Here is a 15,735-nt window from a genome sequence, read left to right on the forward strand (position 1 = left end):
CTCAAATAGTACAGTTGGCTCTTTCCTGCCACAACTCCGAAGCCTCAACTTGTCTTTGCGCTGCCCGCGCATTGCGTCTAGCGGTAATGTCAACAGCTGGGCACTGGCAGTGTTGGTTGTATCTCAGCGCATGTTGAATGTGTAGCTCGCGCTGATTCGAAATCTAAAAACGTTGTGCACGCTGAAAACGGTGGCAGCAGCAGCATCTGAATAGTGGGCAAGGGAAACGTGTGTGTACCCCCATTGACGTTAGTTGGCGAGTCGTCATTTAACCGCGGCCCAGTGTCGCATCCGCGTTGTCATTCAAATTCGTTACAGCTGCAATTCAATCGTCAATAGCGACAACATTGCGCAATTAAATGTGAAGCGCGACAATTAGCTGAATTTTTGTGAATTCCAAGCGTTACTCGATTCATGTGCAGCGAGTGCGCGATCGAATACCTTCCATTGCACGCCGGAAAGCGAAAGTGTCTACGCTACGAACAAATCTATCTGCTAAGTAACGAGCTTCTTTGCATATTTCTAGCACGCGCGCGTTTGTCGGCGTCCTAATCAGTTTTCATGTGTGTAGCGACCGAAATATTTAAAGTATTTTGGAATTTGACATTAGGCGATTTCTTGAATGTAATTTGTCAGTGAAGACTCAATAAAAAAATAAATTCTTGTCGCTTTTGAGATAGTTGTTGTTTGTATGTTTGCAAAAAGTATCTGAAATATGTTTTTCGAGAATTCACGTGAATATTTGACGACTCTTTCAACCGTGTAAAAATTGTTGCTGCATATTTATGTAGAAAAATATTGCAAAGTGTTGTGTGTTTGTTTTTCTTGAGCGCAAAATATTTTACTGAAAATTAATGCATTGAAATATGGAAAATAACGACAAAAGTAAACTACAAATAAACAAAGTGATTTAGAAAGCTAATATATTTTCGAAATTCATACACTCTCAAGGCGGATTATCTGCACAAAACAACACAAAAAGACTGCAGGTATAAAGCGTCATAAAGCCTTATATACAATATATATGTAATAATATATATGCATATATCGTCACCTAAAATGCAAAATGAAGTAAGATCAGTTTTCATAAATTTAAAAGTGAAGCAGGAACGATGAATTAGAAACCACTTATATTGAGACAAAATGTATATTTTGGTTATAAAATGGTTATATTTGGAAACATTGTACAGAGGAAGCATAAAAGTTTATGATACATAGTTACATATAGTACATACTTATGTAATATGATGTAGTGAATCGTAGGCAATAAAAAACTCAATTTGCATTTTAAGTGACGATATATAACTTTATAAATTATAAGCAGATATATGAATTTGCAAGTATGTACATATGTGGAGTTTGTAGAGAAAGGCCTCGATCGTATGAATGCTATAAATCGTTAAATCGGATGTTTGTGGCTTACTAATAAAATAATTTGTTAGAAAACCTGGTCTATTTGGGGACGGCTCGGGGACCTATGCTATAATATAATTAAACTATAATTAATGTGTTCCCGAAGTCGTTATATGACATTTTTACTGTCGCTAGGATTAGTAGGTATTCAACGGCAGAGGTAAAAATTACACCCGATCCGTAAAATATACGTAATATATGCGAGAGAACTTGCTTTTTTTATACATATATACTTAAATGTATATTTTTTCTCTTGATATAAATTGTATTAGAATGGCTGATCTAAAGAGAGCTTGAAAAACTCAAACGTTATGAAGGGTCCACCTTAAATTCCGCGTCGCATCATTTATGTTATTTGGTTATTTGAGTAGAAATACAATGGTTTCAAAATTCAGCTAGACTTTGAGGTCTAACTATTGTCCTTTTTCCATAGCTTATTCTCAGATTATTGAAACAATCTTTTACCGGTTTACCAGTTCTTTAGTTGCTGTAATCGAATTAAAAAAAATCTATAAAAAAATCGTATTTTGTTATCAAGTCATCTTGAGCGGCTATGATTTGACTACTTATTTTTATTGCACAAAAATTTAATATAACTGAGTAATTTACCAGCTGATCAAATTTGATCCGGACTGACTAAAACCCACATTTTCACATTTCATATATTTTTATATAAATTCTTAATATCACCTTTAAAAGAGGCTCTTGAGCCAATACAAGCGTTGATGCCAACGTTTAATCCTATTTTCTTTACACTTGTTATAACGTCGGCTCGGATGTCCTTCAGAGTCTGCAGCATATTTTATTTGTTTTGGTTTCGGCTCAATTTTGGAGAGCAATTCGCTAGATTATTGGACAGTTTCGACGTCATATCCATAAATCCATTTCTCTTTTACAACCTCTACTCGACATCGTTTATGCAAAAGATCACTTCACTTATTTCGTTTTCAAAATTATTTCTTTCACAATTGTTAAAAATGATAACATTTGTACAGAAAATTTCGCGGAGTGAGTGTAGTAGCGGCATCAAAACCACTTTCTTGTATACATTACCTTAGACAAAATAGCCTTCGGAGCCAACTCGGTGGGTCAGATATTTTCATGTCCTAAAAAATTATAAACTTAAAAGCTCCTATTGTAGTACTATATAGGAAAATATATTTCGAAAATTGAATACTTCTAATTAATTTTAATTACTTTGGATAAAATTTTATCTGAAGAAATCGGCGGATCGGATCGCAACGACTCTGCATTGAACATGGTAACTTCTCAGCAGACTGGGAATTCTCATTCCGTTCTAGGCAAAATCTAATCTTATTCTTTCATAATGAGTTTGTAAAAATATTCAATTTTATTGAACTAAGTTTCTGAACTTCTATGTTTTGAATGCAAATAGGTGTCGAAAGTGTCTAATATATATTGCAGTGAATACATTACTTTATGTTGCTTTTAAATAAAGTAAAATGTTATTTTACAGCTGAAAATCATCCTCGTCTTAAAAGGGATTCTCAATTCGCTTTTAAGCTCTTTTGTTACTTCTTATAAAAACTTGTGTAAGAGGGCTCAAAATTTCTCTATCACTCGATTTGTATTGACTCTCTCTCCATTATTACTAGCTACCATATACATACATACATATGTACATATAACCAAACATTTCGGCGCAATTTCCTATTTTGAAATAGTCGCGGAAACTTTAGATGTTTTAAAAGGTTATATTCACTTATTAATTAATGTAAAAATGATTTTTTTAAGATATTTCTTCCGACATTATAACATTTTTTAACTTACTGTAATTGGCTCTCAAAACTTCAAGCACTCTTATCACGAAACAATGTTTTCAGAGTCGGTGCGAAAATTTCTTCGAAACGGGTGAACCGAACAACTTAAACTTTTCATAGGACCTTCTTAAATTTATTAGTTAGGTATTTAAAAAAACCGGTATTTTTGTAGGAAGCCGCTATTTGTCACGGTTCAAAAATTTGTCTGGTGCTTCGATCGCTATGTAGCTGCTCTCGTCTATTTTAATAATATCACAATAAAAAAATTTACCTAGCCTTTGGATTACTTTGTAGCTGTATAGTAATAATATTTTTGTTTAAATTTTAGATATGAAAAATTTTAAACAGAAAAATCTTTCTCGCTGCCAGCCACAATTTTTCGAAGGTCATCCTGGAGATCGACTTTAGGATCAAAGTAGTCTAAAAGTTTTTGATAGAAATCACCTATTATTAAAATACATAAAATTATGTTAATATGATAATATTAATATTATTTTATTAAATAAATAGTCGAAAAAAATGCAAAAACACACTTTTTTTATTCAAGTGGACACAACTTCTTAAACATTTGGGTTTTCTGAACCATCGACACATGATACTCGTATTCCGATACGTTTATGACCAAAGCTCCCATTCGTTACTTTGAGCCCATTCTAATTTACATTCGCATGTACTCAATTCTCTTAATAATCTCTCTGCAAAAACAGTTTTCAGTTGGCTTGGTTTCTTACCATTTTAGTCTTTTTGCGGGTCTGTGGTAAATAATCACTCTTAGCCTATGCAGAAATGTTAATCCGCGCGTAATTATGATTGCTTTAAGCCATCCTTTCTCGTCGTCTGTTTTTGCCGCCACATAACCTTATTTCATTTCTAATTATAGTTTTTTTGCGAACACTACACCCCATTGAGTTGCGCACGAAACGAGTATTTCCACCATTTTTAATATTCATAGCACTACTTTTCTGATAATGACTCCTCTTCTTCTTCTTAATTGCAGTGCTATTGATGGTGGCCAGGCCGATTTTTCGTCGATGCTGTTGACGATGATGACGTGGAACGAGATCGTGATGACGAGACCAGCACAACGGCTTAGCAAGTGCTGTTGAGGGGAAGCTTTGCTGCAGTGGTGAACGCTGACCGGCCCACGGTAGCGTATGTGTGCAGGGGAGAGGTGATACATACCTAACTATTCTTCGCTGAATAGTAGTCGCACGGTTATTTGTGTGCGTGTGTGTATATGTGTGCGCCGTGGAGTAGCAGTGCGCGCGATGAGAGAGAAATACCAGCGAGTGAAACGTGCATGAGGTGAGCAATTAAAACATTATTCGCAACCGCCGTTCCGCTCCCTCAATTGTGCCAGCCAGCCGCTTTGATAAAGTGCAACAACTAAATTGTTGTTGCTAACAAAAATCGAGTAAAAAATATATTGTAAACAAAGAGGAATAAATAATAGAAAATCGTGTGCTCGGCCCGTTCGTTCGCTCAATCGGTTGTGCGTGTAACATTGCCTACCAATACAAATATAAAAACAAATACACAACACCTGTGCTTTTGGCATTGTGTACGCGAATTGTGTGGACGTGTTGATGTTTGTGTAACTCGTTTTAGCCGTTGTTTTTGTTATTTTCAAACGCGGTATGTAAAATGCAATAAAACTATTGGCACGAAGATTTCATTCCTGGAATACGGCATTGCAGCGGAACCAAACAAGTGAATACCAAGCCAGCCAAAACAGCAACAACAACTGCGGCAAAACCGTGCAGTGTTACTAATAAAAACAACAATACTAAGAAAGCAAAAAAACAAGAGATATTAATAATACCACACGCACGTTTAAGGCGTTGCACACAACAACAACACAAGCGCTAAGCTGTAATTCATATTAGTGAAAAATAAAAATTCAAGCATTGTTGTGTTTTCTTTTTTTTTTTGTTATTGCCATTGCATACTTAATTGAAGTTATATTGAAGAGCATTCGCATGCTGTGTGTGAAAAAGTGTTGTGCTTCAAGAAACCGCTATTTATCACATGCGCATAAGAAATAGAAAACATAATAATAAAAATCCAGTTACTTGAAAGCTAGTTTAACAATAAATATAAATAATTGTGCAATTTGCCTGATTAAAATACAGCAGGAACTACGTTAGAAATCCAACCACAAACCAAATCCAAGTAGCAGACCTTCAGCAACTGTGATTTTACAAAAAATTTCAGTCCTTGGATCACTTGGACGATGGCAGTGTCCTGCCCCGAAGTAATGTACGGTGCTTATTATCCATATTTGTATGGCCGTGCCGGACCAAGTCGTTCATTTTATCAATATGAAAGGGTGAGATATATAATTTTTTCTCTTCTGAAATAAAAAATTTAATATTTTTAATTTGTGTGGTGTGGAATATGAGTAATCCCTATACATATATTTCATTCATTAAATAATAATAATTAAATATTTACTAAGCTCTTGAAGAAAATTGATTTAAAACTTCATTATTTTTTGTTTTGGTGGGCAAAGATGAATAGGTTTAAATATCAGCTATTTTCCGGTAGCTTCAATTCGAATATTCCGTCATAAACCAGTGCAAAAGCCTTTGAAAAAGGTAAAAGAGAGAGAAAAATAATGGCAGCTTGAAACCCATTGGAAACAAAATTTAAAATACCAAAACTTAATATAAAACTATTTGAAGGAGAATCTGAGGTCACGAATTTGTTTGAATTTTTATAGGTTAAAAACGCCTGAAATAGATAGCAAAGATTGATATTATGCACTGCGACCTACGGTTTATCGCTACGACTTAACTCGATTGCCGGTAAAACTGCGAGTTATGTGGCAAAGTTGTATATAAGAATGGTCTACAACTTTTGTATTCCCATCTTTTTCATTTATGTAGATATGCAACTTCGAAATTTGTGCGAAAAATTAATGTGATTTTTACTTTTATCTTTCGCAAAACTAATTTTATTAAGGAAGTTGGAGTAAACTAATCTACTTATGTACCAAAAATATTATATTTTTTATTTAAAATTTTTATTACGAAACCTTAGGTTGACTAAAAGCGGAACAAATCTCTAATTTAAATATAAATAATAAAATCTAAAATATAAATTTTTTCTAGTCGGTGGGGGTTTATGTTTGTTGAAATCTATACTTTCTGGACGTTTTTTTATAAGACTTTTTAGTGTTCAAGCAAGTTAAAGCGGTTTCCACACCACTCATATTTTCAAAGTCGGAATCCCTCATTACTTCCAAACTCTGCATCGATCTTTGTCAATTAACACTATTTTCGTACTTTTAAATTTGTTAATATTTTTGCTTTTACAATAAAAAATTTGTCGATTTTTTGCAAACGTTTTTATCTAAAAAGTGTTTGCAAATAATGAACTTAAAAAAAAATGAAATAAAGATAAATATTTTCGCTTGTATTTTTACTTATATGTTCATAAGTAATTTCTCTCAATAAGCCCCTAATATAGTCTTACGTCATATTTTCATTAGATTGATTAGCTTGAGCTTGTTCGAAGCTCAAAATATTCTAGTGAATTCATTGGTCTTCTGAATATACTCCCATATTGTTTTTAAATTTGTCTAAATTGAGCATGAATGACAGCAAGAATGTCAGGCCTTAAACTTATTCAGCCTATCCTCAACTTTCCATAGTTTTCAGCTTTTTTATTTCGTGAAAATCTGAAACTGCCGTAAAACCGTTCTAATTTGCATTTGGAATACAACTCAGCAATATTGGAAATTTGCCGATGAAAACGAAACAAAAAAAAGACCATCTATAACTTTTAAGAGCAGACATGGTTACTTTGTAGATCGGCTCTATAGCGTAATTAAAAATGCCATACGAATTGAACTTTTTTTTAAGTTTTTGTAGATTTTTACAAAATACCTAAACAGATTTTTCGCTCGGATGTCACTATTACCGCTTTATGAACGTAAAAATCTCACTCTAATTACATCATTAATTTTTTAATAAAAAAATAAAATTTCTCAAAATACTTCAAAATAGGTATTATTACTAAATCTAACACAAAAGAAAACTTTATGACAAAAATATTAATTAAACTAAAAATTATAAAACAAACCTTTAGAACAAAGAATGAAAATGTGCTCTTAGAATAGTGATTTTATACAAAAAGTTTACAAACATCGTTCCACATATTTCCACTGTTCATAAAAAGCACCCATGCGTTCCAATCATTTTAATAATAAAAGATACTAATAGTACTTAATAAAATGCATTTACTATACGTATTTATATATGCTCAATTTACATATATACACACATACAATAAATTGTGTTTACTATACAATCATACTGTTTAAATGATTGAAAGTGAGTCATGATTCATGAAATTGGTTGTCCAATCATCTCATCACTTTTCGACGCATTAAACCACGCACCTATAGATATTTTTTTGTTTACGCACATACATATGTTCATATGTATACGTAAGTATATACAACCGTAGGAATATAAAAAGTCGCATTTCACGGCCAGACTGACCAATTTGCACATGTTTGTATGTTTGTGTGCAAAGGTATGCAATCTGCCACTGCAAAATTGACATTTCTTATAAAATCCTAAAGTTCTCACGCTGCTCCAAGACATCTGAGAAAATAAAGGAAGAACAATACAGTAGTAAAATAAATTTTTAGTGACGAATTTGAGGGTTTGGTGCTGTGATCGAAACCGAAACTCAGCACGGATTTTGGAAATTGCAAAGAAATCTTTTCTAATTAAAAATATTTTGTTAAAAAGAATAAATTTAAAAATTTGAAAGAAATTTTATTTCATAAAAATATTTTGCAAATCTCTAAAAAAGACGTTGGATCGTGACAAAGACAACAAGTGGATTTTCGAAGAAAAAATCTCGAAACTTGAATTAAATGTATTTTTTTTCTATTTGGGAGAAAAAAACGTGAGATCGTGGTAAAGACATGAAGAATGGAGTAAATTATGAGTTTTCGAAGAAAAGTCTCGAATCGTAATTTTTTTCTCTTTGAGATAATTGAGGTTCGAATAAAATGTATGCAAATCGATTTGTTAAAAAAACAGAATCAGAATTAGTTTTGCGAAGCTTTTGGAAAATACTGGGTTTATTAGAAGTCCTCATTTATTTGGCTTTAGTCTTTTATCAAAAATTTTGTTACTTTCCACGACAGCTTGGTAGATTTAAATTTTTTTTTATTATTTTTTGTCCAGATCTTTTTTCGAACCCACGCTTGATAGCCATTTTGACTGCTTAACTCTCCGATTTTCCAACTTTAATTTGTAAGACAACGCCTTAAGATCTCATTTCGCAATCGAAATTGAATATTCGGTGGAAGATTATACCATAATGCACTCTGTAGACACAAAATACAGAAACATAAGTACTTATTCTCTTGTTCTAAACCTCACTCATATACAAAGTTTCGCAGCAAAAATTTATTCGCGTAAAAAATAAAAAAAAAATAAATATAAATAAATGAAATGACAACAAACTAAAACAAAGACAATGTGCGACACAGTGAGCAGCAACAAATTTTATTAAATAAAAAAATGCGCAAAAATAAAAGAAACCCGGCAAGGCGGCTCAAGTCGCTTTTACTCAAAGGAATTCCGCTGTCTTCGGGTCCAATTATACAAGGCCGCGGCACTAAAACGAAATTGCCCTTTTATGTAGCAAAACCGTGCAACAACCTAACCAAAGGAAAACGAAACAAATATAACAAAAACAAAACAAAAGAGTTGAAGCCGCAAAAGCACTTCAGAAGCTACATATGTACATATATGTGAAGTGGACGCGATTCCAAGCTTTGCATGCGATTTTTTATTTTTTATTTTTTTGGAAACGGATCGCTTTGAGAAATATGGACAGACGCTGGAACTACTTTGCTGTGGACAAACGGACCAACTTTGACTACCACTGCGTCGGTCTTTGTTGTTGCGGGCACCCCCAATCGAAAAAAATTGTACACGCATTTGGTCTGCGGCGGACGGACGTAGCTCCAACGGGCGTACGTACAAAATGTCACCGGGAACATGTTTGCCCTTTGTTTTTAATTTATTGGCGGTGAACGCTGCAGGCCACAACTGATTACTGCTCACACATTCGATTTTCGTGCTCGCGCTCATTTGCGCAACACGCTGAGAGCCTGAGTGTGAAGTGTGTGTCAAGCGGGCGGTTTGTTTTTTTCGTTAAAACACCAAATTCGTTTAATGATTTGTTTTGCTGATCGACAATGATCACAGCATTTTGTCTCCAACGCGTTGTTGTTGCGGTTAAGTTGTTGCTGTCTGCATTAAAAATGTGTTAAGTTCATTTGAAAAGTGTCACAAGCGCAGAGCGCAATAATGCTGGCGAGCACACACGGTAGGTTGTGGTGGGAAGCGCGTGAGATGTACAGGCAAACGATATGCAATCGTCGTTCCCATCAGTGAGGTTATCTGCGTAGCTCGAACAAACAATAGGCCGTTGCAGCGGCACAGTTTCTGCCTCCCCGGTCGCTAATTTGGTGGAGTTACTACCTTTTCACCTCATTGTACTCGCTGTTCGCTGGCAGACACCGCCTTCTGCTCATTCTCGTTAGTATCATCGATATCGGTCATCACCGATGCCACATACATACATACATACATACACAGATATACAAACATATCACGCACCCATATTACGGTGATTTATGCCGTGTGAGCCATTTTTCGCCAACAAATTCGCCTTCGCGGCAAACCAAATCGAAATTTTCATACGACTAATGGGAATCGGCGTGTCTTGACAAATACTACGCAGCTACGCACATTGCCACTACTTCTGACTCAATCACCCCTACAACAATGCGCTTAAGTGCGCTGCGTCTCAACAACAACATATGGCTGGTTAGCAGCGATGCACACATTCCTTTAGGTCCGGTTTTCGATTTTTATAAATTTCGCCGGTCGATCGGTCGATCAGCGTCGGTAGATCGCTGCAGTAGCTGCACACAGCGATGCACAGATAACAAGTCAGCATGCGGCTGGCAACAACAAAGTCGGCAGTCTAGCGTGTACGCTTCGCAATGCGATGGGTGGCTGGCTGAATAGCATGCGCTTTTGGCATTGCGATCGCCTATTGTCTTTGTACTTTGTGCGGTTGGCGGGATGACGGACGGAGGGCAATGGTGGCAGCATCATCTACTGCTACTGTGCACTTTTCGCTTTTGCGCAATTCAGTTGTTTGCCACTCGGCGTGTGCATCGATAGCGGGCTGACCGCCTGAATGCCGATTCGATTGGCGATCGTGTCTGTCGATAAGCGCCTAACATTGATTATGTGCTTAAAACAACTGACAGACACTAGCGACAATCAGACATTGAACACACTCATAGTAGCACTTGTTTGTGTGTTTGTTTGTGTGGTGTATAGTGCCTGTGCCTATTTACTTAACTCGCTCTTGTAATTATTTGTCGCTTTTCATGTGCATTCCGCGCAAAGATTTTAAGCAAACCAGAGGTGGAGGAGGAAGAGGAGCGAAGGGGAAGGATATTCGTTCGCTGTTATTTTAAATTATAATGAAATTAACTTGATTTATTTATTTTTTGTTCGTTAGGATATTAACTTTATATAGGTGATAGAGTAAATAAACATGCATTTATGTGAATATGTATTTGAAATACATTAATTTTCAGATAGTTAAAGTTTAAAATACATGTTTTTATTTTCAAATTTCTTTATGATGTTCTTGCATTCTTAATGTTATGAAACTTTAAGTCATAGCTTAAATATATAATCAGTCTAATAATTAATAAAATCGTTAACCTTCCCAAATAAAAAAAGTTGTCCATCCAAGAACCGATTATATATGCTATGTGGTTATATCTGAAAAACTTGTTCGAAGATAGCCTTGGGCAATAATATTCGCCAAATTTCATGAAGATACTTTGTAAAATAAATATGTTTTCAATGTAAGAACTTGACTGTGATCGATCAGATTTGTATGGTAGCTACATACTAAAGTGATCCCATACCGGCTGTTTCCAATGAGCAGACTTTTTGGGATAAAAGAAAGTATGCAGAATTTCAGATCGATGTCTCAAAAATGGAGGGACTAGTTCGCATACATGCAGACAGACGGACACGTCACTTATTACGCTGATCATTTATATGCATACATATGTATATAGATACTTTGTAGGGCAACCCAAGTTTCCTGTTACGAACTTCGTGACCCACTCACCACCCACAGGGTACAGAAATATATTAGTTATAGGATTATATACAGTTGGAATTTTCAAAAAAACCATTATTTTAATTTTATTTTCTTAGTTTCATATCGTTGGGGTGAATATTTTCGAAATTACACGAAAATTTGAAAAGCCGTTTTAGAGTGTGCATTATAAACTCTAAAGGGTTTTTTTTTCAAAATAGTGTTTCCAAATTCGGTGACCAACAAATTTTACCACGAAGTTCTCAAATATATATTTTTAGTGATTAATGGAAGATTTTTTCAAAGCCAAACTTTTTGTCAAAAAAGTTTTTTTTTGGAAACTCTTCCTTAATGTGAAAAAAATTCAATTTACTTAACCCTACGACTAATTACTTGGACTTTTTTAAAGTGAGGATAATGATTTTAATAGCCTAACAACATCATATTGTTTTAGATATAAAACTATGGTACCTAACAAACAGTTTTCAATTCTACCTTCTCCGTTCGCTAACCTTTATCCTCTCGGCACAAAATTTAAAATAAAATACCTTATCGAAATCAAAATATCTAAGAAATAAGCTCTAATTCATGAAAGTTATAAATATAATTTTTTCTTTTTTAACTTAGGCTTACTTCCAAGCAACTCCTTCTATTTCAAAAACCAATTTACCGCAAAATAAAACAGTTTCTTTAAAGAAAAAGCGGTATTTTAAATTATGTGGAACATAATTCGGTGACTGGAAAAAAGTGATGCAATTTTTAAGGGCGTACAGGGTACGAGACAGTATAATATTAGTCGATTTTTGAAAATTAAAACGTTATATGCACGCCATCCGAGACGGCGTTAAAATAGTGGGCTACTGAGTAATAAAACCTAAAAAAAAGTTCTCACTAGAAGATATTGTCCGTACAATGATCTGAGATCGAAACCTATCGAAATGTGCAAAAACAATTGAATCGATTTTTAATTTCACACAAGGTCTGCCTCATAAATAGTGGCCTTTAGACCCGATTTAATCAAACCGAAAAAATTGACTGTAAGTACTGAGAAAAATTTGCCTGAAAAAAGGGCTAGAACACTCAAATGACACAATGCCACAATTGTAACGGGTGACCCTGGTAGAGGAACTTTTCCCGCGCAATTCTTGTCAATGCTGTCATTTTATTTTTCTTCTGTATCGATTGGCCAAAAAGATCGTGTGATATCACATCGTTAGACTTTTTTGTAGGGGTATGTAAAGTCTAAATAGACAATCCCGCTTTCATTAAGGCTTTGGAACAAAATATCACGTGTATCATTCGCCAGTTACCAGTCGAAATGTTCAACAAAGTCATTGAAAATTGAACTAAACGGACGGACCATCTGAAACGTACCCGCGGCCAAAATTTGAAAGAGATAATAAACATTTTCCATCATAATTGAAGTTTCATTAAAAAAAGTTGCGAATCTCGAATTCGATCACACTTTATAAGCAGATATTTTGTTAAATAATAAACTACAAACAGAATATAATAAATAACAATGAGATAGACGTCACCAAAAAAATAAGAGCTTTAGGTAATATACGTACACATATTACGTTGAATACTTTATTATTGCAAATACTTTAGGAGGACTTCTTTTTAAGGGTCCGTAAACAGTTTTCGACATACATAGTTCAGCGAATTAAGAGACAGCGGTTACGCTGGTTAAGTCATGTCGTCCGAATGGATGAAAACACTCCAGCTCTGAGCGTATTTGACGCACTATCCGCCAGGGGAAGCAAAGGAAGACCTTCACTCCGTTGGAAAGACCAGATGGAGAAGAACCTGACTACACTTGGAATTTCCAATTGGCGCCAAACAGCCAAAAGGAAACGACCAATGTAAACTCAGCTAAAACCACCAGAAGAAGAAACAGTTTTCACCTATGGATTAGAAATTCCAAAAGAAGTTACCTCTGCTATCTAACGATGAATCTATAAGCAGCCACATATCCTATGGGTTTTTTTACTTTCAAGAATAATTAATACAAGTATAATTGGCAAGGCAGATTTATATGCGCCCAGAGAATACAAATGAATTTATTAAAAATATACTTGCTTTTTAAAAACAGTCCCACTAAATAACTACAATAATCCCTATTGAAAACAAAGCTATTTAAGTAAAAATTAAATGCTATGATCCGCTAGATGTAAAGTCATGCTGTTCGCGCTTTCCCTTTGGGGGTGACTTCTACTTACAGTAATCATTTAAAGTTCAATGCTGTCAATAAGCAGATAAACTTAGAACATACGTGTGCACATTTAGGTATTTCTACAACTCAGCAATATGTTAATAGGGTTCTATACAGTTGTACAAAACCGAAATTGCATATTTCCACGTGCTGCTGTGAACTCTATCAATGAGCGAGTCGTAAATCAAAGCAGCCGCGGCCCATTGCAAGCGCTGACGATGGCCTTTATTTTTATGCACATAAGCGCAAATGAGACGTGTTGGTTAACCCATTATGGGGCACTTAAGGCGGCGGCATGATGCGTGAGTTCAGCATGGGTTTTATAATTTTAAGTGTCAGTAAAACTAAACCGAATAATATTAAACTAAATGAGCCGCAACAACAAGCGCACATACCTAACAATGACAACAGACACATTACACACAAATATACATATTTCTTTTTATATGCATGTGTGAGTATGTGCACGTTGCTGCGGCGCCAATTCCCTAACGACACCAATATCCATTTCATTAGTGGCCGTGATGCACAACTCGCTGTGATTGGGGTTAGCTATGGGCGCTCAAACACACACCCATGCATGCAGTGTCGTAATCATATGTGGGTGTTTGTGTTATTGCTGTTGCTGTTGCTGCGAGTTATCGCTTAGCCTTTGGCGCGACCCTGCTATGCCCTCTGTGCATGGCTGCGGAGCTAATAAATAGCAATAATGTCACCTCTTTTGATAAACACACAAAATAATGCGCCACAGCCGTTTGTCATATGCTGCGCACTCATAAATTCTGAACACCCGCTTTACGCGTTGTTGTTATTGTCGATATTGTTATGCCATTGCTACCGCTCGGCCACTACTGCTTCGCTTCCATAATCATAAATTAGGCATTGTGTCAGTTCGAATTTGGTTGAAATGTTGCGTGGCAGCAAGCTTTTCTGCATTGTATCATGCCCCAAAGTGATGTTGCATATGTAGTACGGTACTATGTATATACGTATGTATGTACATATGTACATATATATTTGCCCTTATTGAAAGCGAAATTTGTGAAAAATATGAAATTTTTTATTAGAAATTACGAGAGTGTTTACCAAATTCATCAAAAAAAACATTAATTTATTAAACTTCAGTTCCTCATAAATATCTGTTACACGTAATATATGCCAAACGAGATTTTGTATGTACTTATGTCCTAAATGTAAAAATATTAGCAAAATTCGCTCAGTTAATAAAGGTAGTTTGAAAATTGGTTTCATATTCTTTACTGGATCGAGGAAGAAGTTTAGGTAATATTAAAAACCAAAAGTAGTATTTTTATTGCTTTTAAAACTGAAAAACCAATTTTTAATGCTTAACTTTGTATTTATTATAAATTTATTATGTAGTTGTGTGCTGAGGCGAATGCAGAACTTCTTTCTGGGCGGGGTATTATAGAAAATTTTTCTTTCCAACATCTTTTTAATATTGATGATAGGTAACAGACTCTGTGATTCGATCTACCTCATAAATTAAAAATTGATAAAAAAAAATGATTTTCTAATTTTATTTTTTTTTATTTTCACGAAAATGCGGTGCCATAAGTTGATGCGAGCACTAAGCGTCATATCTATGCCTTAGCCACGACTATAACTTTGAGTCAGGCAAAGGGTGCAAAGGAGTTGCACTTGAAATATGATGCCAAAGTTCGGATCCCAAGACTTTTACCGCGGCATAAGTATTGCATTTTTCGAAAAATATAAGTTTTGGGAGAATGAATTTAAAAAAATTATATTCAGTGTTGAGAGAAAGTTTAATTTGGATGTTCTATGTATGGGCAGCTTTGAGCTCCCAATGAAAGTCCCCGATTTGCTTTGTATCTGGTCGAATTGATTCACAAATGTATACGGATCTCCTTGAAAGTGAGCCTAAATCATTTGCGGAAATGTTTCATGCTGAAGACTGGATGTTTCAGCGAGATAATACACCTATATATGTTTCACACGAAGTCAAAAGTATCCCGTTATTGGATTGGACAGCTATAAGTCTGGACCTGAATCCAAATGAGCATCTTTAGGGCATTCTTTCCTCAAAAGTTTAAGGAGGTGGACAACACTTTGAAAGCTTAAAAGAAGTCATTGTTGTGAAAGGGCAGCTATCGGAATAAGTGTAACCTAATTTAAAAT

General features: G+C 35.0%; 1 protein-coding gene across 2 annotated transcripts in view; it reads left to right on the forward strand.

Moving 5' to 3' along the window:
* The window catches only part of LOC108975967 (protein vestigial), a 36,190-nt gene continuing 20,455 nt past the window's right edge, over nucleotides 1-15,735 (forward strand). The window contains exons 1-2 of one of the 2 annotated variants that reach the window (XM_018944830.1): nucleotides 1-989; nucleotides 4,192-5,523. In XM_018944830.1, the coding sequence (XP_018800375.1) occupies nucleotides 5,428-5,523 (96 nt within the window). In that variant the 5' untranslated portion in view covers nucleotides 1-989; nucleotides 4,192-5,427. The remainder of the gene's footprint in view (nucleotides 990-4,191; nucleotides 5,524-15,735) is intronic. The other variant, XM_018944836.1, reaches the window with a different exon arrangement.

Source organism: Bactrocera latifrons, unplaced genomic scaffold (assembly GCF_001853355.1).
Source record: "Bactrocera latifrons isolate USDA-ARS-PBARC rearing strain unplaced genomic scaffold, ASM185335v1 scaffold_114, whole genome shotgun sequence".
Taxonomy (NCBI): Eukaryota; Metazoa; Arthropoda; class Insecta; order Diptera; family Tephritidae; genus Bactrocera; species Bactrocera latifrons.